This window comes from Cottoperca gobio, chromosome 24 (assembly GCF_900634415.1).
Source record: "Cottoperca gobio chromosome 24, fCotGob3.1, whole genome shotgun sequence".
Taxonomy (NCBI): domain Eukaryota; kingdom Metazoa; phylum Chordata; class Actinopteri; order Perciformes; family Bovichtidae; genus Cottoperca; species Cottoperca gobio.
The window spans coordinates 14,427,902-14,451,095 of record NC_041378.1 but is presented as its reverse complement, the minus strand read 5'-3'; the positions used below and the strand labels follow the sequence as shown (position 1 = coordinate 14,451,095).

Here is a 23,194-nt window from a genome sequence, read left to right as displayed (position 1 = left end):
CTTCTTTCGGACAGTCACCCAGTCTCCCGGCTGCTCGGGTCCCGCCGGGGGACGGCTAACAGGAGATACCACTGGTCGACCCGCACCGACTATAGGGGGCTTGCTAACAGCTACACTTGCTAACCGCTGACTAGCCATGGTGCGGAGCCGCTCATCTATCCCTCTAAAACTCGCCTCCAACCCTGCGTATAAACTACATTTAATACACGTACCATTATCACTAAAGGAGGCCGAGCAATAGCTAAACATGAAACACACCGAGCAGGAGAGAGCAGAAGAGGGAGATGCCATCGCTAGCTGCCGAGCTGCAGCAGCTAACGTTAGCAGAGCCGAAAGGAGCGTAAAGAAATGAGGATTTAGCGAGAGTCGCTAAGAGAAGGAGGATAAGGAGAGAGTTGTAAGTGCTTAGGAAGTACAAGTATAGGTATGTGATCAAGAATATAACAACATTAACTGGGTCAAACTGGAGCTGCCGAAGTATGCTACCAACAACACAGAAACATTAACAACCGGAAATGACGCGCTTACCGTAACCATTTTTATTTATTTAATTTGTTTATTATTGAATCCAGGGGTTGAACTGAAAACCTTTGATTCTGAACAAACGATGTTTCTAAGTCCAATAGGCTAGGTTCATATGAATAGCATGCACCTGTTCCATTCATTGAATATCTCATTACACTTTTTCAACGTATCCTTGAAGATAAATGCTTTAGCAATCACATGTCAGTGTGCCTGCTGTAAGACATCCAATTGCTCAGTATTCATCTTGAGAAATATGGCTGATGCAAATAGCAAACACCAATGCAGCTCCAATATTCAGACAGGATAATGGGGTAGGATAAAACATTGAGCTGCAGACTTGTGAACAGAAATTTGAAGTTTAAGGCCTTTAGATTGTCTGAGAATACATGAATATTTTAAATACTTCTGTATTCTACAGTAAAGGACTTCAGCTGTGTAAAGCTTTAAGAAAATATAGATACACCTTAAGTGCATGTTACTAGCTCAGCATACAGGGTTTCTGTGTCTCTCATCTGGCATGTCGTCACTATTAAAGGTTAAATCTGGATCATGAATCGTGGCTGCGCCTGTTGCCCTGGTCCTGCCCTCATTAACATATGTTTGGGAGGCGCCAGGAAGCTTTATTGATACCCTTCTGGATCAGTGGTTCTTAAGCTGGGTTCGATTGAACCCCAGGGGTTCGTTGAGTCACTCTCAGGGGCTCGGCAGGGGTCAAGACACACACAGTATAGCCCGGTTCACACTGGCAATGTCGGGCCGTTTTTGTCGGCCGTCAAAAAATTGGCTGCCGACAATTTGGCAACACACCATTCGTCGTGTTAGATTACAAATATTTAGTTGCTTAGTAAAAATGTGTTAAACAAAATAAATTCAGCCCACTTGTATTATTCGTGACGTCACGCTCCGCTTGGCCATCAGCTGATCACGCCACATTGCTTGGCTTTGATATCTGTGCTGCAGGGAACTTGGTGCGCTCAGTAGTCGACTTGTGGCTGTTGTGATTGTACGTCATTTGTGATTTTCTTTTAATCTTTCAATCCCTTCATACTAACTATGTCGAGCAAAAAAAGAAAGTGGTTGGACGAATACGTACAATATGGATTCACGTGTATAAAGGAAAGTGATGGGAGTCAGCGTCCTCAATGCATGATTTGCAATGCCAAGTTGAGCAATTCTAGTCTAGCACCGGCAAAACTAAAGGAACACTTCCTAAAGCTGCATGGAGATGGGAAATACAAGAACACAACGCTCGCTGAATTCAAGGTGAAGAGAGCCAGATTCGATGAAAAGCCTACTCTGCCTGTTCTCGGCTTTGTACCCATCGACAAACCGATCCGGCATCGTACAATGTTGCGTACCTGATCGCAAAGCAGGGCAAACCACACACCATTGGTGAATTCGTGAAACACTCGTGAAACCAGCTGCGTTGAAGATGGCGAATATCATGCTGGGAAAAGCTGCTGAAGATAAGTTATCCCAAATTCCTCTTTCAAATGACACTATCAGCAGCAGAATAGACAACATGAGTGATGACATCTTGGCTCAAGTAGTTGCAGATCTGATTTCAAGCCCAGCAAAATTCAGCCTCCAACTCGACGAGACCACCGACATTTCCAATCTAAGCCAGTTTGTTTTATTCGTGCACTATGTGAAAGACGACAAGGAAGATATTTTTATTTTGTCAGCCTCTTACAACAACAACCAAGGCAGTCGATGTGAAGAAACTCATGGATGACTTCTTCAGAGACAAAGATCTTTCGTGGAATATGGTTTTTGCAGTTTGTTCGGACGGAGCTCCAGCCATGCTGGGACGACACTCTGGTTTTGGAGCGCTGGTGAAATCCGATGCACCACACATCATCCTTACGCACTGTGTTCTGCACAGGCATGTGTTGGCAACAAAAACCTTGACTCCAAAACTGGCAGAAGTATTAAAAATTGTTGTTGAATGTGTGAACTACGTGTGAAATAGTGCTATGAAGCACCGCATCTTCAAAGAGCTGTGTAAGGAAATGGGCTCTGAATTCGAGGTACTTCTGCACCATTCTAACGTTCGGTGGTTATCCCGGGGAAAGGTGCTGAATCGTGTTTTTGCCATGCGTGTGGAATTAGCCCTGTTTTTGCGAGAGTACCAACATTGCCACGCAGATTGCTTCGAAAATTCTGAGTTCATTCTCATTTTGGCGTACATGGCCGATATTTTCGATGCTCTCAATCATTACATTACATTACAGTTCATTTAGCTGACGCTTTTGTCCAAAGCGACGTACAAAAAGTGCAAACAAACATGGAGATACAACTCCAAACAGCAAGAATCTTGTAAGCTTCAAATAGGTACAATCGTATAAGTGAACACTGTCTTCAAATAAGCCAGTTTAATCATCTCAATCGACAGATGAGGGCGCGTGGAGTGAACATCATCGAAGCAGAAGAAAACCTGAAGGCGTTTTAAAAAAAAGCTACCTTTATGGAAACGACGAACAAAGAACGATAACTTCGCAAACTTTCCCCTGTTGGACGACTGTGTAAGTAAGATCGAAGACGTGTCTGGAATTGGAGATATTTCTGTACCTGGGGAGCTGAAGCAAGCAATTGCCATGCACTTAGATGAGCTCGCAAAGTCTCTCGACGGATACTTCCCCACCAGAGAGTCATATCCAGCATGGGTGAGACAGCCGTTCATGTTTAGTGTTGCGACAGCAGATGTCAACGATGAATACCTCGACGAAATCATTGAACTTCAGCAGAGCCAGCTTCAACAGCAACTCTTCAGAACAACAACGCTCTCAACGTTTTGGTGTCACCAAATCGTACCATACCCTCTTATTGCTAAGAAAGCCCTTGAGATACTCATACCGTTTGTTACAACGTATCTTTGCGAGCAATCCTTTCCGAGGATGGTAGACATGAAAACTAAGAAAAGGAACATTATTATTATAATTATGAGAGAGTGGCACTTGCCAAGGTGAAGCCACGCATTTCTGAACTTGTATCTGAAAGGCAACAGCAAAAGTCACATTGATTTGCAGTAAATATTCATTGAGTTATGTTTTTGTGTGAAATTCATGTTTTGTTGGTTTTGTTCTTTGAACACAGTGATTTTGTGTGCAACTGATGCATTGTTCATTTTGTGCACTAATAAAATATATACCTATGTTTTGAAGAAATCATATTTTATTTTTCCAATTACGAAGGGTTCGGTGAATGTAATGATGAAGGTAGCAGGGTTCAGTACCTCCAATAAGGTTAAGAACCACTGTCCTAGATGCATCTTTTACATATTTGATCACATCATGTTGTAATTTTATTATGCTGTTTATTCTCAACACACGACATGTGTTGAGAAGGTTTCTTCCATTTTCCCCCTTTAATTGTACGGGTTCTTTTAGGGAGTTTTTCAGACGGTGTCGTATGCTGTACCGTCTGTAAAGCCCACTGAGACAATTGTGTAATTTGAGATATTGGGCTACATAAATATAATTTTATTTGATTTTATTTGATTTAGTATCACTACATTATGTTTTGTGACACTTCTCAAAAACACTGTATCGACTTTTAATTAATAGTGCACATGCAAAGATTTGTGGCAGACTGTGGCTCAGATTGCACAAAAGTAGTGTTATGATGTTGGATGTTACAGGGGCCATGATACATGCAAATACTGATCCCACTGTTCTGATTGCATAAAAACCCTTTTGAAAAATGACTTTATGGATGGGGCGGTGTGTTCTTTGACTATATAGTTTTTCCTAAAATGAGGTTTTTGAAAATCATAATATTTTGCCTTGCTTACAGAATCACAAAACATCGCAATATATAGATTCGTCATGATAAGAATCGTATTGCCAGTTTGTTACCAATGGACATCCCTATGAATGACTATCGTTGTATTTGGTTGCCAAGTTCAAAGTCCACTTTTTTAATTAATTAATATGTACAGGACATATAGAGGATCACAATTCCATCTATCAGACCACAGTGTTGGTATTTACAAGTATTAAAATACAACAAGGGTTTAAAAAAATGTATATATAATAAATACAGTGCAAAAGAGATTAAAAAAGTAAGTAAAATGTTGCGTGACTGTGAGGGACGAAGAGCAAGTTACAGCCCAGACTTTTTGGAGGCAGAAGGCGGAGAGTTCTGCATCCTGACAGCCTGATGTGTAAAGCTGTTACCCAGTCTGGCATCGACTCTCCAGTATCTTCTCCCGGGGGAGACTGTATGGGCTGTGGGAAGGATGGGTGGGGTAAATCGCAATGTTAGTGGTTCTGTGGGCACTGTGCGCTGTTATGTCTTGCGGTTGCAGTCAGTGCAGCTCCCAAACCACAAAGTGATACAACTGGTAAGAATGCTCCTGATGATGCCTCCGTAGAGGCGGCACATTATGGGTTTAGAGAAAGGTTGTTATCTATTATACCACAATGTCCAGGTTGTGTCAAGGTTGCTCTGAGAGAAAAAAATCCATTAGTACTACTCAGGGACAAAAACCTGACATGCCTTTTGACAAATTAAAAGGACTGTTGATGATGAACACATGTCAGTATACTATTGCATATTGCATTTCAATCACATTTCCATAAGCTTATGTAAAAGAGAGACATTATGTAAAGCAGGTTGAACCCAGAACACTTCAACCAATCCCTTTAATGGAGGAGACATTATTATAGCTGCAATTTTGTAATTAATAGTCAATTCTATTTTTAGACTCAAATGCACTGTAAGCACTTTGCTGCATAGGGAAACAAATATGTAATATGTAATCTGTCACTTTTAATTGTTGATAATATTATTTATACATTTGTGGAAGCCAGTTATCAGATCGTTTTCCCCTTCCTTTATATTACAAATTCATACTTAAAAGAAATGAATAACCAACGTGTAGTGTATTGGTACCTTATATATTTAACATGACATTGTGGAGAAAGCACTTTAAACACATGCACTCAATATCAGACCTGTTCCACATGAAATATTGAGTGAAATATTGTGTAATGAGACAAGAACATTTTCCCATAAGGTGTTTTTCATATTCAGAACCTGATTCATGTACGTTGTTGTGTCATGTGCGTGTCAGTGATTCAACTTTTAACTTGAGCGTTAGCTAAACCTAAAGGGCAGTTTAACACATATTTATTCATTTGATTGGTTGGGATCTGTTTATTTAAATGATTCTGTTTACTTTTACTCAACACAGTCTGTTAAGAATATATAGAACATAAGCATGCGATGATCACTGGTAGTCTGGTCTTTGGGCATTTTGACCGGGAAAGAAATGGTATAAAAATGATTTTTACACCACATAAGCCAAATGTGCCATAGAACAACATATCCAAAATCCGCAAATATGCCCTTTTGGGTGAAATGTTTTATGAGTGTTTGAATATTTTGAATTTTTTTGCATGTTTTTGTATGGAAAAGGTAAAAAAGTAAGGATTTTATGGCGACTTTTGACGGTTCATTCACCTTCATTGTAGAAAATGCAGTTGAAGTTTGCCCTATGAAGAAAAGTCTAAGTTGCTGAAAATTGTTACTTTAGTATGAACTATAATAGTCATTACTGCATTACCTCTGGTATAAGCACAATTCCCCCACCCCTCAAAATTGTATAAGTGTGCTAAGGGCAAAAAATAGAAATTAAAAAGGTGCAAGTTTACTTTTAATTAACTACTGAAACACGATTTCTTCATTAGTGTCAACATTGTCTTCATCGTCATGGGTAACCTCCTCGGCATTTTGACAACTTTCTCCTCTGCAGTCTCCACAGGCTGTTACACATTTCAATCCATGTTTATGACAAGAGCAACTGTTATTGCCACATGGTTTTCTGGCAGATAGTTTGCATTTACATCTGACAAACTTCAGTAAGCTCTCTGGTGCTGCATCAAAGTCTGTCAGGACTGGTGTTAGTATGGTATCAGCAAGTTTCCAACCCCATTGCATCGGATCCAGGTCATTGCTTGTGAGCTTCAACCAAAGTATGACTTGCAAATGAACCCGCAAACTGTGAAAATATGCTGCTCTTTCTGTAGGGGGAAGCTTCTGTGGATCAATTGGTGTTTTGTTTGTCGACACCATCTCCATGTATTTAGCGTACCTTAGACTGTTCAACTGTTCAGAATCATCTGCTCTGCCTCCATATAAGATAACATATAACCGGATACCAGCTTTGCCAATCTGTTCCACTGTCGCCTCAGGATTGGTCATCAAGAAGGATATCTGCTGCAATTCTTCTGATTGTTTTATCTTCTTCAAAATACTGGTTTTGCCATGCCTATATGTTGCAGAGGTGGTGTCGCAACCACTCCATGCATGGATTAGTTGGATATGATTCGGAATCATATTTCCTTTCTCTGATTTCAGCTTTTATGATATTTGCTGCAGCAGTTACTATTCGTTCTGCTTCATCGTCGATGTCTTCTTTCTTTTCCGAGTACCATTTGTCATTTATGATATACTTCGCCATGTTTCTAAAGCAGACAACGTTACTGCGCCCTTCATCCTCTGCAAATAATATGAATTGTTTATATTGCTCTTGCCGCTTTAGTTTGAGTCTCTTGATTGTGTAAACCTCTGATTCGCCACTAAATTTAGTCATCTTAGCATGGAATTCTGTAAGTGTGTACAAATCTGCATCACCTTCTGATTCCAGCCAGTGACATAACATTTCAAACCATTGCATCATTCCTTGATCTGCTGGTCTCCCTTGACCCTTTTTATCTGTTGATGCTTTCGCTGTGGTCTATAAATAACATGAATCATGAATAACAGTTGACGTGATAGGCGGCCTCAGCCTAAGTCAATACATCCATGAAGACGATTTTGAACTTCAGCTGCCCATGAGTCCCCTCTCTTGTCACAGCACTCTAGAAGCTTTTCACGGAATGGGAGGGTTGCCACTGCGCATACCGGGGCTCTCTCAGGATGGGGAGTATCGACTGCTGCAGATTTACCACAAAACATGCAATCATCTTTCCAATTGAATGGCAGCAAACTAGACCTCAATTTCTTTGCAGAAGGCACTTCTACGTTCCTACAGAGCAATCTCTTCGGGTCTGTAAGGTCTCTACAGCTCTTCGTATGTACCAACACTTTACCAATAGGTGTCGTGCTAATACCATCCATCCATCCATCCATCCATCCATCCATCGTCTACCGTTTATCCGGGGTCGGGTCGCGGGGGCAGCAGCTCCACTAAGGAACCCCAATCTTCCCTTCTCCGGGCCACATCCTCCAGCTCCGACTGGGGGATCCCAAGGCGTTCCCAAGCCAGTGAGGAGATATAATCTCTCCACCGACACTGGGAACGAGTCCGACTTACTGCCGAGTATCCGGACACAACTCTCGCTTTGGGCGTACAGGGATTGGATGGCCCTCAGAAGTCACCTCACCCCATACTCCCGCAGCACCTCCCACAGTATCACCCGGGGGACCCGGTCATACGCCTTCTCCAGATCCACAAAACACATGTAGACCGGATGGGCGTACTCCCAGGCCCCCTCCAGGATCCTTGTGAGAGTGAAGAGTTGGTCCATTGTTCCACGACCAGGATGGAATCTGCATTGTTCCTCTTCAATCAGAGGTTCGACTACCGGCCGAACCCTCCTTTCCAGTACCTTAGAGTAGACTTTACCAGGGAGGCTGAGAAATGTGATACCCCTGTAGTTGGCACACACTCTATGGTCCCCCTATTTAAATAGGGGAACCACCACCCCGGTCTGCCACCCCCTAGGCACTGTCCCAGACTTCCACGCAATGTTGACGAGGCGTGTCAACCAAGACAGCCCCTCAACACCCAAAGCCTTCAGCATTTCTGGACGGATCTCATCAACCCCTGCGGCTTTGCCACTGTGGAGTTGTTGGACTACCTCAGTGACTTCCGTCAGGGAAATTGACGATGATCCCCCATCAGCTTCCAGCTCTGCCTCTACCATAGAGGGCGTGTTAGTCGGATTCAGGAGTTCCTCAAAGTGCTCCTTCCACCACCCGATAACCTTCTCAGTCAAAGTCAACAGGGTCCCACCCTTGCTGTACACAGCTTGGATGGTTCCTCGCTTCCCCCTCCTGAGGTGCCGGATGGTTTTCCAGAAGCACCTTGGTGCCGACTGAAAGTCCTTCTCCATAGCTTCTCCGAACTTCTCCCACGCCCGCTGCTTTGCCTCTGACACGGCAGAGGCTGCCGCCCTTCTAGTCCTTAGGTACCCTGCAACTGTTTTCAGAGTCCTCCCGGGTAACATAACCTGGAAGGACTCCTTCTTCAGTCGGACGGCTTCCCTGACCACCGGGGTCCATCACGGTGCTCGAGGGTTACCGCCCCTTGAGGCACCTAAGACATTGAGACCACAGCTCATCACCGCAGCTTCAGCAATAGAGGTTTTGAACATCGCCCACTCAGGTTCAATGCCCCCAACCTCCATAGGGATGTTTGAAAAGCTCCGGAGGTGTGAGTTGAAGATCTCCAGGGCAGAGGCTTCTTCCAGACATTTCCAGTTCACCCGCACTACCTGTTTGGGTTTACCAGGTCTGTCTAGAGTCTTCCCCCACCCCTTGATCCGACTCACCACTAGATGGTGATCAGTTGACAGCTCCGCCCCTCTCTTCACCCGAGAGCCTCAGATCAGATGATACGATTACAAAATCGATCATTGACCTTTGGCCTAGGGTGCTCTGGTACCACGTACACTTATGAGCATCCTTATATTCGAACATGGTGTTTGTTATGGCTATTCCATGACTAGCACAGAAGTACAACAGCTTCCTCCGGGCAGGGTCTCTCCTTTGCTTTCCCTTTTTTTCATGAAGTCGTTTTGAACCATTCTTAGTCTGGCTCCTCGCCTGAGACCAATTTGCCTTGGGAGACCCTACCAGGAGCACTAGGCTCCAGACAACACAGCTCTCAGGTTCATAGGGACACACAGACCTCTCCACCACGATAAGGTAATGGTTCCCAGAGAGTCGTGCTAATACGTTCAGAGAAATAGCTGTTTAGATCTGATAGCCCACGTTTTTCACTGTAGCTGATAAGGCTCAATATGCCCTTTTTTGATATGGTTACTGTCAACATCAATATTAGTAAACGAGTTCTCATTTTAGCTTCATTAATACAATGAGAGAGTATTGTTACTGACTTACCGTGTGTTGTAGTATTCAATGATAATTATGATCGAAATTTCCAGGAAATTCTACATAAATTGTGCTCGAACTTGCCGAACGGGATGGCATTTTTTTTATATGTACTCAAAACCAGGCCTTTGTACCTAAAACACAGGCAGCCCATTGTAGTTTTGTTGATGAAAACTAGCGATACCTACATTACGTTTAATGAGTATTCGATGATTATTTTAAATAAGTAGCAAAGTAATTTAGATCCGCTCAGAAACGAAAAAAAAGTATGCTTATATTGATGAAAAAATGTTATGCCACTAACGTATACACTAACGTATTAATGCCACAAAATAAAGAATATTCAAATACATATAGAAATAATTCCCCAGAGGGGATTTTTGCGGATTTTGGATATGTTGTTCTACTCAGAATTCTGCTTCGTTTGACACCAAAACCAACTTTATACCATTTTTTTCCGGGTAGCACCTAATTTTACTCCTCAAAGACCAGACTATGGGGAATTCAACTGCAATGCTGTAATGAATCCTGATCTTTGTGAATAGGGGGGAGATTTGACGTCACTCTCATCTGCTGCATACAACAAGTCACCGCTGAAGGTGTTTGATCAGATTACTGAGGCACATTCGCTTTACATTACTTTGATTAATCTCTTGTTCCATGTGATAAACACAAAACAGAAGTCAACTAATAACTGCTTTGTCTGTTAAAAACAGATGAAAAGGGGGGAAATGCGAGGGCATAATTACATGATGGGGAATTGTAATTATTGCTCATAATTCTGTTGGTGTTCAGATGTAAATGCTGCACAGTATTGTTAAAGAATTAGCTGCTAAATGCAGAGAGTGTATATATGAGTAAGACAATTGCAGAGAGAAGCTGGAACACATCATCTCCCAAGTGATCAATGGCTGTACGCCCACTTAAAGCCTCTTTTCACTCGAGCTCCATGTGGACATTGTTTCCACTGAAACATACTCACCTGAGCCTGAGTGGTTGTTCTGTTGCTGACACTGCCTTTTGACCTCAACCGATGGATGACATCAAGAAAAACTCTTCAACAGTATTAGGTTAAAGGTGCAATGAGTAATGCCTAGCCACATACTCCAAAGAAATAGGGGGCACCATCTAACCTCTACTACTGGGTCCATTCAATATACATTTACAGTCATCAGTTGTAAAAAGTAAATAATCTAAAACAACCAACAGTAGGGCATGATAATGCAAATTCGACCAATCTGCTGAGGCTCCGAGAGCCAGTCAAAAGGACACTTCACGTGTGGCGTCAGCCTATAGTTTATGTTAGCTATCTGTGTGGGCTGTATGGTCCGTGTAAACTCGGATGGTTTGTTTGTGAGATTGGCGGGGAGGAATAACGGATTTACAGGTGTCTTCACGTTTCTGCCAGATTTTATCTAGTACACAAACTAACAAAATGTACACAGACCTACCTGTGATTGACAAACCCGTCGTGGCAGCTCTCTTCTTGGACTGAGGGCAGTCTGGCGCTACAGTGACTCACTATCGCCTCTCGAGGTACAAGTAGTATTACAAGACAGGGCGGGTCGGGCTAGCTGCTTAGCATGCTAATTTCAGTAGATATATCTGCAACACAATACAGAGACGTCTTTGACATAACATATTGCACTGTAATCTCTTCACATGCTGTGGATAATGTTAGTTCATTGTTGAATGTTTTAAAGTAAAGAATTCTGGCCTTATCTTACACATTACACCTTTAAGCAGTGGTGGGCCGTCAGGGCCAGCAAGGCCTTCTCTGCTGGCCTAAACATCATCAGAATATAAATATAATTTTGATATATTTTTTCCACAAATATGTATTAAATTATTCCCCATAATCTATTCTCTTCATTTCATAGCTTTCCTCTTGGTTGCGCTGCTTCCAGTCTCAGATCGAGATTTGGAGGGCTGGCCTTTATGTTAGAGTTTTTATCCAATCATATTTCAGCCATAATGTGTTGCCAGGGTCCAAGAAATCTGTCCTTAGGCCTTCAGAATCAACAGTGCGGGCGCCTGTCGCTTAAAGTGAACGGAACAAAACTGTGGCGTTAACCAATCAGATTTTGAGTTGGCGACGCCGGGGCCAGCTAGCAGGTGTACGAGTAAGTACGTGTAAGGTGATGCAACGCCCGGTTATACTGCGTTTCGGTCTAAATGTATAGTTTCTAGAGCCATGGCGTCATAATGATGGTATTAATAGGTGGAATAATTTCAGGTAAATTCAGGTAGGACTGTGTAGGACATCACTGAAGGCCTAGGTGGGAAATGCACGGCCCGCCACTGCCTTTAAGTATCAAAATGTTGTTTTGAGATGCCTTTTTCCTTGTGTCTGTGTCCTATTCTCTACTGCAGCTATCCTGTCTCTCTTTGGGAATGCGGCGGTGCTGGTCAGCGCAGCTTGTCGTCCCGCTCTGCTTAAAGCTCCCGAGCTGCTGACAGTGAACTTGGCTGTAACAGACATCGGCATGGCCCTCAGCATGTATCCTCTGTCAATTGCTTCAGCTTTTAACCATGCTTGGATTGGAGGCGACACATCTTGCCTCTACTACGGCCTAATGGGCATGATCTTCAGCATAACCAGCATTATGACTCTGGCTGTAATGGGGATGGTCAGGTACCTGGTAGCAGGAAGTCCCCCCCAGATAGGTGACATTATCTCACATATCATTTATTAGAAGATCACAGCAGTTTGTAATTAATGCCACTTGGCATAAATCAGAATCAGCTTTATGTAAACGCATAGAAGGGACATGACTTCCGTTTTTTGTTGCTCTCAATATAAATACACAGGAATAGAAATACAGCTTGAAACAAGTACAACAAAAAATCTTAGTTCAAAATGTATGCATTACAAATTATTTAAACAGAATACCAATAGTAATAAAGGTAACACATTTACCACATCTACGGTGTATTATAGGGGCATTTATAATGTTTTATGACTAAACTCATAAACACCCACAAAACCTTCTGAAGCACTATATGATACATGGACTGCATTTATAAAGCGCTTTTCTTGTCTTTGCGACCACTCAAAGCGCTTTTACAACACAAGTCAGCATCCACCCATTCACACAAACATTCATATACTGGTGGGATAGGCTGCCATACAAAGGGCCACCAGCTCATCAGGAGCAATATACATTCACACACACACTAAAGCTGCTTTCACATGATCAGTGGTAAACCCGCTCTGGCTGTGCTGTTGTTTTCCAATGGCGAGAGCGGTGCCGCCCGATGGTAACCATAGAAACAAAACTAACTAGCCGACTTAACCGCAAGGCTCTGCGCCCAACCTCGCGATGAGCGCAAAGAACATTTCCTGTCATGTGAAGGGAGCTTAACACACTGTTGGCTACGCCACCATGTCGCTTAACTCTTACAGAGAAAGCTCTGTACACACATAGAATAGTATTTGTTCAGTCTGTTCAAAGGCTTAGGAATGAAACCTTCATGTCTAGCAGAAGTCCAGTTAGACATGTAGCCTCACAACCTCTGAATGTTGGAACAGCCCACATTGCTGTATTAGTCTGGGTGGAGAAGTACAGCATACAAATGTGAAAGGATCATAACATAATTTTAAAAAAAGATGTTTCTTTCTGCGGTTAGCCAACCACAAGTACACTATAGCACATCCTCATTCAAATACTGCAAGCAGAACAATTAGCTGAAAACGTTTTGTTGGCTTGTATTTCAACAATGGCGGAAGAAAATATGAGTTTCTCTGAATATGTGCGGTCACTCACTCTCCGGGGCCACGAGTTTTACTTTAGAAAGCAGGAAGAGATTGGCCAACCCGTACACGCTGACTCAATAGTCTGACCAAGCGTGTATAGTAAAGACAAAATGAGGGCGTGTAAATCTGTGGATGCCTATAACTGTCCTGCAATTCCAGCATTGGCAACAACTGCCTATACTACAAATCAACCCAAAAAAGGAAGACAAACAGTAATTAGCTTCTGCTGACAATGGTTAGCAGAAGGCTACGTTAAACTATTAGTTACATTTTCTCTCCATCTCTCTAATAGTTTAACCCTCTGCGATGCAGCAGCCATGCTGGCTGACATTAGCAGAAGGCGTAAAACAAATTAACTAATAGATATCAACATGAAACTGCTCCAGTTGAAGTTTTACATTAAGACAAAGGTTTTCTGAAATGTTATGTTTAAATATGCAAATGAGGCATTATCTAAAGCTAACTTCTGGTGAATTTAGGAGAGTACTACAGAAAAAGTCAAATAAACACCGCAGAGCGTTATCGTCACACTTAGCATTAGCTGATTGATCAGCTGTTTCATTCATGCTTTACAATCACTGACTCAGTAATCAGCTGTTTACCAGAGGGCTATTAACTCTGAATGTAACTCTAGTGACATTCATGCTGTTTGGCCATTTTAGTTAGATAATCATTCACTAACCTTAACCAGTCCTTACCCTAGCTGTAGCTAAATTATTATGTATTTGCCATAAACATGATCTTTCCCTAACTTTGGCATTAGATTAGTATTCCAGAATTAATCATCTAATATGGACATTCTCGGTCTGGCAATAGGGCAATAATCACCTCCCCGTCTCACACTTGTCACTGCTATTATGCACATGCCAACTCCATTTACTGCCCCAGCTCCCTCCACCATCCCAACAACCTCCTCAACATGTGCTTAGCTTTTGCCATTGTTGTTTTAACCAAGACCTAATGTTCTAATGTTTGTGTGGATTATCTCTTCCAGAATTCTCATTATGCAGAACCTATGCCATGAACTATAATTACTAGAGTAGCTCATGGTGGTTTTGTATGCACTTATATGTCCAGAGCTAAACTCTTCAGGAATGTACTAATTGAAGGTCTGGGAACATTATTTGGTTGGTGACATATTTCACAGACAGGGCGAAATTGGGCACGGTCCAATATATTGCCAAAGCTGTATCTCCGTGACCGTTTGACCTAGGAGGTTGATTGACCACTCAAAATTTGCGCAATGGCCAAATCATGCTAAAACTGTATTTAGCATGTGACGAGCTTACAAACTACATACACAATGACACTATACTTCCGTTTGTACCTTGCATTGTCAAATCTCTCAGGATTGGATATAGCTCATCTAAAAACAAGCTCCAGTAGTTTACATTCTCATTACTGATACTGGCTGTTTCTTTCCACTCGGTGAAGAATTTCTTTAAGTCTGCATTTTTCTTTGCTTTGTTCCCAAATCTGTTTGAACACTTCATGATCAACATCTAGTGCTTGCTGCATTTTATTTTCCATGCCCTCTACTAGCTGGTCTAATTCACGACTGTTGTCCTGAGCAAGGTAAAACTCCTCAAACATAAGAATTGTCATCACCTCCGATACAAAACGCCCAAAATGGGCGTGGCCATTTTGGCAATTTCGCCCTGTCTGTGAAATATGTCACCAACCAAATAATGTTCCCAGACCTTCAATTAGGATATTCCTGAAGAGTTTAGCACTGGACATAGAAGTGCATACAAAACCACCATGAGCTTCTAGAGTAAATGGTTTCGCAGTGTCTTCACTTCAGCATGTACCTGAGTCCTCATTGCTAAACTGAATTAAAAATATTTTTCTGCACAGGTGTCAAATTCCAAAGGAGAACCATCAGTATTGTGATCAGTGCGATCTGGCTGTATGCCAGCCTGTGGGCCTTGTTTCCCCTGCTGGGCTGGGGCAGCTATGGGCCGGAGCCGTTTGGACTCGCCTGCTCCGTAGACTGGACCGGCTATGGGGAGTCCCTGAACCACTCCACCTTCATCATGATTCTGTCTGTACTCTGCACATTCCTCCCCTGTCTGGTCATCCTCTTCACCTACTTTGGTATTGCCTGGAAGCTGCACAGGGCCTACCAATCCATCCAGAGCAATGATTTTCAATATGGCAATGTTGAAAAGAAAATAACTCTTGTAAGTATAAGATGATCAATGCTGTATTGACTCTGTCCCTTCAGTTTTTTTTCACTGACTGGATGATGACAATGAGTCATGAGACAAGAAATCTCAACACAACATAATGAAACATGCGAAATCTGGATAGTAGTAAAAATGCCATAGGCCTTAACTGTAACTAAGACAATGGATGCATGTGTGTTGCGACCCCGGCTCGCCGAGGGAAAAGGGAGTAACATACACCAGATGTTGATGGCAAAATAAGATATATTTATTAAATATGGTGGACAATTTGACAAACAATTGCTTTTTTTCTACCTCGCCATCAACATTCACCACCGCTTCAGCAGTTAACTTCTCACTCAGTGTTTCATCAAGCACAGCAGGCTCTGACCGTACTGGTAACACAACAATAATCCCCTGTGCCACCAACTCACTCACCACTAGAGCTTTAAACTCTCTCTTCAGGATCGATTTAGCATATGTGACACTGAAGTAGTTCGCAACTTTCACCAGGTCATTTTTACGACAGGCGTCGATTTTATCCACAGAGGGATCGGCCAAAAATGACTCGACGTCGAACGGCACCATTTCCTAAACAAATGAATTTTTAAATAATCCACTATCAATAAAAAAACATATTTTTCTTGGGAACCTGTTAATTTATCCCGGACGAGCCCCCATGCATGTTACGACCCCGGCTCGGCGAGGGAGAAGGGAGTAACATACACCAGATGTTGATGGCAAAATAAGATATATTTATTAAATATGGTGGACAATTTGACAAACAATTGCTTTTAACGACACCACAAAGAACAAAAGGAGGGCTCTTAACATAAGAGCATAAGGCGTCAAAGCCAACTAACAAAAATAAACCCCAACCTAAACAATTCTAAAACAAGCTCGGGGTGAAAACTGGATTAACACAAAATACAAACAAAAAGGCATAACAGCACCGGAGCACCTAGCATGCTTAACAAATAACCCTAAACAGCTTGTTCTACAGGCTGACGATCAAACTGTCTCACCTAAACAACGCGGACAGCATGCACGGAACACGAAACACAATATGCAACATTCAATGTACTCTATGAGAGCGCGACAGTCTCGGACCAAACAAAAATGCATATGCGTAGGCTGACAACACCAGCAGCCCCGACTGTCGAGCTGGCCTGGCATTTGAATCCACCGGTCTCTCCAGTGCGCCTCTGATTGGAGAGCCGGAACAGGTGCACACCAATCACAGCCGGTCTTCATCAAGGTGGGAGGAGGAGGTGTCGTCGCAGCCAATCAAACGGGCGGCGGTCACACATCCAAATCTGCATACCTAAATAGGGACACAAGGTGCATGCATCCACAAAGTAATCCCCAGCAGATAACTAAGGCCGTGGCCGTAACAGTGTGTTACAATATGGACCTTTATTCTTACACATAATCTAAGCAACAAATAATATAGCGTTTTTCAAATCAGTACATGATTTACAGAGGCCAGGGAAAGAGATGCAATTCAATTAGGTAAATGCACAGCATAAGAATAAATGCTAAAACCGAAGCAAACATAAATAGGAATGAAACCCCAACTGAAATACTTTCACTTTGCTTTTTTCCTTGATATTTGTACCAACCTAAATAAAATAACATTATCAGCAAAAAGAAACATTGTTCTGGTCCTGTTGAGATTTCCATTTGATTGCATCTTACCCATCCTGATCACTTTTAAAAATGAAAACTGATGTCACAAGTACAAATGCATTAAATAACATATTTTTATGATATATCTCTTCTGGGCATGTAAATCCATATTCTAGCAGGGAAAACGTATCAGCAACAGCCCTGCCTGTTTCTTCCTTTTGTATCTGCTGTCTAGGGAGGCATATTTTGAAAATACTGTAGATCTTCAGTGTGCTTTATGCTAATTTGAATATTTGTAATCATCACATCCCACCATGGCGTTAAATCATTTGTCAATAACTAAAGCAATGTGCAGGCTCTATCGGGGAAAGGGTAGTATTTGACAGGCGTACAGATCTATTTGAACAACGTTGACATAGTGATTTTTTGAATAAGCTGGATCGTTCTGACAACATTGGCAAAGTAAATTTAGTTTGTGTAAATAATCTCCTCGACTCCTGACACCCCTCCTCTCTCGGCACACAACCAAGACAAATTAACAATAAATTAAAGCTTTGCATGTGAAGGCCGCTGCGAAAGGATGCTCAAAGTATGCGGCCGACATTACTTTATATTTTCCCTACTGCTCAGCCAGCTCAGCTCAGCAAGACACCACTGAAACTGCCTTTTGATTGTCTGGATATAAAAAAGAATATACAGTGCCTATAGAAAGTCATCATACCCCTTTGAAATTGTTACTTTATTTGCCGTACAGCCTGAAATCAAAACCCATTTAAAAAAATACTTTATTTACAAATGTAGCCTTACAACATCAAACTAATGAAAAAAGAGTCAACAGTTCTGAAAATTAATAGAAAATGAAAAACTAGAATAACAGGGTTGGAAAAGTCATCAGTCCCCTGATTTAATACTTTGTAGAGCCACCTTTTGCTACAATTACAGCCATCACATTTCACATGTGTATGTGAGAGCATTTCATATGTGTATGTGTGAGCATTTCATATGTGTATGTGAGAGCATTTCATATGTGTATGTGAGAGCATTTCATATGTGAGAGCATTTCATATGTGTATGTGAGAGCATTTCATATGTGAGAGCATTTCATATGTGTATGTGAGAGCATTTCATATGTGAGAGCATTTCATATGATTAGCACTTCATATGATTAGCACCTACGCACCACGGCAATAAAAAAGATTCTGATATGTGTATGTGAGAGCATTTCATATGTGTATATGATTGAATTTGTGTGTGTGTGTGTGTGTGTGTGTTTGTGTGTGTGTGTGTGTGTGTGTGTGTGTGTGTGTGTGTGTGTGTGTGTGTGTGTGTGTGTGTGTGTGTGTGAAAGTGTGTGTGAAAATGTGTCATATACATATATAGAACATAGAACATATATTTATATGAGTGGTATTTCTGAATATTGTCCCTGGGGGCCCCTCATACTGCGCTCTAAATTAGTGATGAAGTATGTAATTACCAGCAGACTGTTCAGATTGAAGTAAACGCAAGCAAGACATCTTCTCTGCATCACATGTCTGTATTGATCACGACATTACCGGTCCAAGCTACTGTGGAATGAAAATTGTTAATGTGAATCAACATAACCTCTTCCACCATGGATGGATTACTGAATGGGTCTACCGGGCACAGGCCAAAAAGTGTCAGGCCCCCCCACCCGTGCTGGCCTTTACCTACAAAATGTCCCTCAAAGACACATACCAACCACGAAGAGACCTAAAATCAGCACAAATAAACATAAAATGACTACAAAGATTCCACAAAGTGACTAACAATAACTATGAAAAGGGACAAAACAACCACAAAAATTCACCTTTAATACACATTGACTGCTCTAGTTAATAATTATGGCAAAATAAAAAGCATGTGAATAATGCATTATGTAAGAACAATCAGTGCAATGAGTTGTCTCATTTAGGTCTTTTTGATTTACAACAGAGGTCTATGGCACAGAGTATAAGTTACATCCAGATATGGCTACATATGTAATACTTATTTAGTTAATATATAAAGTGCTGGTTTTGGTCTTTTCATGGGATTTCTTGATAATAAAAGAAAGATATATACCAGGGGTCGGGAACCTTTTTGGCATGGAGAGCCATAAAAGCCAAATATTTGTTAATGTATTTCCTTGAGAGCCATATATTTAATAATATTGAGTTTTAAGAAAGTGCTGAATAGATTTTTCAAGTTGCGTGAGGAAATCTGGCCGTTTTTGGAAGCAAAGGGAAACACACCACAGATCTCTGGGACGAAAAGTGGCATGTGAGCTGGACTGTTTGTGCGACATAACGAAGCATCTCACTGTTATACCTGCAGCTTCAGGGCCGTGTGATCACGGACATGCATGATGCAGTGAGAGCTTTCCAAGCCGAGCTGCCTGTGGGAGACTCAGATGCATTAAGGAAACTTTGGTGACTGCGTGTTTCCAAACACTGACAAACATCTCTACCGCTGTGTTCCCGACTGCACATGAACTGCTCAGCAATCCGTTTGCAGTTGACGTGGAAACAGCACATGTGAACATCCAAATGGAGCTGATTGACCTCCAGTGTAATGACACACTCAAGGCAAAGTGTGACTCTGTGGGCGCTGCAGTTTCCAAGCTTCACCCCCGAAATGATGCCTTAATGTTGGCCCTCTCTGTGATTGAGTTTGACACCCCTGGTCTACTGCTTGCTTTGCGCAGTTTCTCTTCTGCTGTTTCGCGAAGGGCAGGGCTCCGCCCCCTACACACACACATACACACACACGCACACACACACACACACACACGTGCGCACATAGTTACAGTCAGAGACGGAGCGGAGGAAAGGAGAGGGGAGAACTAAAACAAAATCCGCTGCTAAATGTTTTACTTTAAATGACACAGTATAATTATATATTACTTGTTAATCATGTTAAAAATGTCAGCTCAAAATTGTCTGCGAGCCATATCTTGTCATCGAAAGAGCTCCGACCCCTGATATATTTCAGCAATAGCTCACGACAGGCCGTGGTATATGCTCATTATATCACAGTTAAGGGGCGTGGTTCGGCCCGACGCGAAGCTGTGATATAATGAGCATATATCATGGTCTGAAGTGAGCTATTGCTTTTATAAAACGGTTACCAAGTGTGGCAATATGAAAGAAAAATACACACTCCAATTTAAATAGTTTTTATTATTAAATAATGATGTTCAAAATAAAATAGTCCCTCCGTTGCCTTCTGCACAAAACATAGTGCTAACAGCTAGCGCGCTAACAGCTAGCGCGGTGTTCTGTTCATTTCGTTTTTTTCCATTTGGTCTACCTGCTCTTCACGTAGCTCTGCATGTCGTCTTTTAGGGGCTTTTTTCTTTGGAGATAGGCACTGATCAATCCACTCCTCCAGAGTAGAGAACAATGTACTATACTAAATGGACGGTCCCTTGTATTGGCGCATGCGCGACCGGAACCCGGAACCAGATTGAACTGTAAACACATCTGTGTTTCAGCCTGTATAGTACGTGTTTGATTATTGTCATTTCACGCTGATATTATTTATAATAAAAGCAACCGAACAAATGGAACTCTGTTCTTATTTACATAGTAAAGCTTTGTAAGTTTGTTTCTTAACGGACATAATTTAACAGCTGTAACGGTTGTAGTTTTTTCTCAGACTCGGAGGGATACTGACTTGTTGTGAAAACTACAATTCTACCCGTGATATACGCTCATTATATCACGGCTAAGAACCAATCAGATTGCTTGATTTGACATGTCCGTTTTATAAACAGATATATCACACCCCTAACAAGGTGGAAAAAAGTGTCTATTATAGATTTCCCCAATATTAATTACAAACACTCTTCTACTAAATATAAATCACCCCATTATAGGTAAAGAAAGACATTACATAGAGTAATCCCTCCCTCATCCCTTCCTTGAAATGTGATTCAACTTCAGTGTGAAGGGATCGGCGGTGCACCCAGAGTGCGCCTTATCCAAGCATTTAATTACATGTCCACATGTGTGCATTTACTTGTGTGTGCAAGTGCATATTTATGAGTGTGTCGAAGTGTGTTGGTTTTGAAAGTGTTTTTGCTGCAGAATATGAAATAGCACCAAAAGATAATTTTTCATTTTCAGTGTAATTCTGTTTGTTAATCTTTAATCGCAAATTGTTGAGGGATTGATAAAGTTCAGAAGAAGATTGTGCTCAGAGCGTGCAGGGTTGGCGTCTGGTCATCACTTTTACACAGTCGGGTTCCTGTGAAAGCAACTGATTTAATTGTGTACAATAGATGCGCTGCGGAGATGGCTGTTGAGCGTCAGTCTGAGTGAGTGTGTTTGTGTGCATGTTTGTACCTGTAACATTCACTTTAACTTAGTTCTCCTCATCAGTCTTGCTTGATTGCCCACATTTCTACTTTTTTCCCCCAGACCCCTTAATAGTGTATCACCTGTTCTATAAATGTACTTTTTCACTCTGCTCTTAGCAGGACTATTTACACCACACTTCTCCCAGTACCACCTGGAAGGTATTTAACAGCACGTGGACAGTACTACACTGTGTGCAATTCTTAGGTGGATAACAGAATCCTTTTTTTTAAGTATTGTCTTTTTATTTGAATGACATTTAGTTTCTAAAAGTTCAAATAAACTCTTGAGGTATGTTTCACATATAATGGTTGTCTGATGGGACTGTGAATAAACCTGCGTCTTCTTGCTCATCACAAATCATTTACCCTTTACCCTTTAATTAATATGACAGAGAGTCAAATGCCTCACAACTCATTTCACTTGACTTTATCTTTGTCAATTACCTGCCAGAATGATGGCCAGCAGTTTTGTCTTATCCTCGTAGCCATGGTAACACAATGAATCCCAGCAGTGCGTTTTTCTTCGATGTGACACAGTAACCTTCATGTTGATGCCACTTTGTTGCCATCAAGCTTTACAGCATTTCATTTTTGTCATCAACCACCTTCATTTCACCAGTGCTTGAAACTAATAATTTAAGTGTTAGTTTCTAATTTTTCAGGAATACTGTTATTTGCTTTCTTGCTGAAAAAGCAACGTAATGTTGAAAGGCGTTTTTTGTTACCTAGGCTAGCTGTCAGCTCCTGTTTCCAGTCTATGCACTAAACTAAGTTAGCTGGCAGCTGGTTGTAGCTTCATAAGTAGGCTACTGTACATACATGAAAGCAGTTTTGATCTTATGTAACTCTGAGCAAGAGAGCAAATAAGTAATAAGTTAGTTTTAAAACAATTTCTCCCTCTCCTTATTTACTGAACCTCCTTGTTTTATTCTCTCTATTCCTCCCTGCACCTCTTGTCTTCTTTCAACTGTTTTTCTTATTCCAGATGGCTTTGATGATCAGTTCAGGGTTTTGTATTGCCTGGACCCCATACGTTGCTGTGAGCTTCTGGAGCATGTTTCACTCGCGGGAGCAGGGCCACATGACTCCATTCGTCAGCCTGTTACCATGCCTCTTTGCTAAGAGCTCCACTGTATACAACCCTTTCATATACTTCATCTTCCAGCGTACCTCCTGGCACGAGCTCCTGAACCTCCAGAGACTGATGTGTTGCTGTCCTCCCCGGACCAATTCACCTGGGAAGCTTGAAAACCAAATGGTCAAAGTTTCTGACTCCACCATTTTTGAAAATGGGACTGTTGAAACCTGTGTGGGTCTAATGTGAGATCATCCTGGCAGACAACATTTTTATTTGATAATTTTCCTTAACTTGTCATTAAAGGAGTATGGTTTAGCGTTTTGGAAAATTCCCTTATTTTCTTTTTTGCAAGTGCTATGAGAATTATACTCTTATGTCTATGGTAAATATGTAGATAGAATAAGCTGCCAGTTAGCTTAGATAAGGAGACTGGAAAGGTGTGGTCAGACCAAACGCAAAGCAAATTTTTACCTACATGAATACGGCTGCTAGAATGTATTTTGCAACTCAGAAAATGTATTTTGACTCAGAAAAACATTGAGGTAGATATT

The 23,194-nt window shown here is 41.6% G+C and overlaps 1 protein-coding gene across 1 annotated transcript; it reads left to right on the top strand.

The window, feature by feature from the left end:
- Positions 1–11,856: 11,856 nt before the first annotated feature.
- Positions 11,857–22,889, top strand: opn8a (opsin 8, group member a). Its single transcript, XM_029425867.1, has 4 exons — positions 11,857–11,884; positions 12,022–12,315; positions 15,263–15,588; positions 22,551–22,889. Exons 1-4 carry the CDS (start codon positions 11,857–11,859, stop codon positions 22,887–22,889), a joined length of 987 nt encoding a protein of 328 aa, XP_029281727.1.
- The last annotated feature ends 305 nt before the right edge of the window (positions 22,890–23,194 follow it).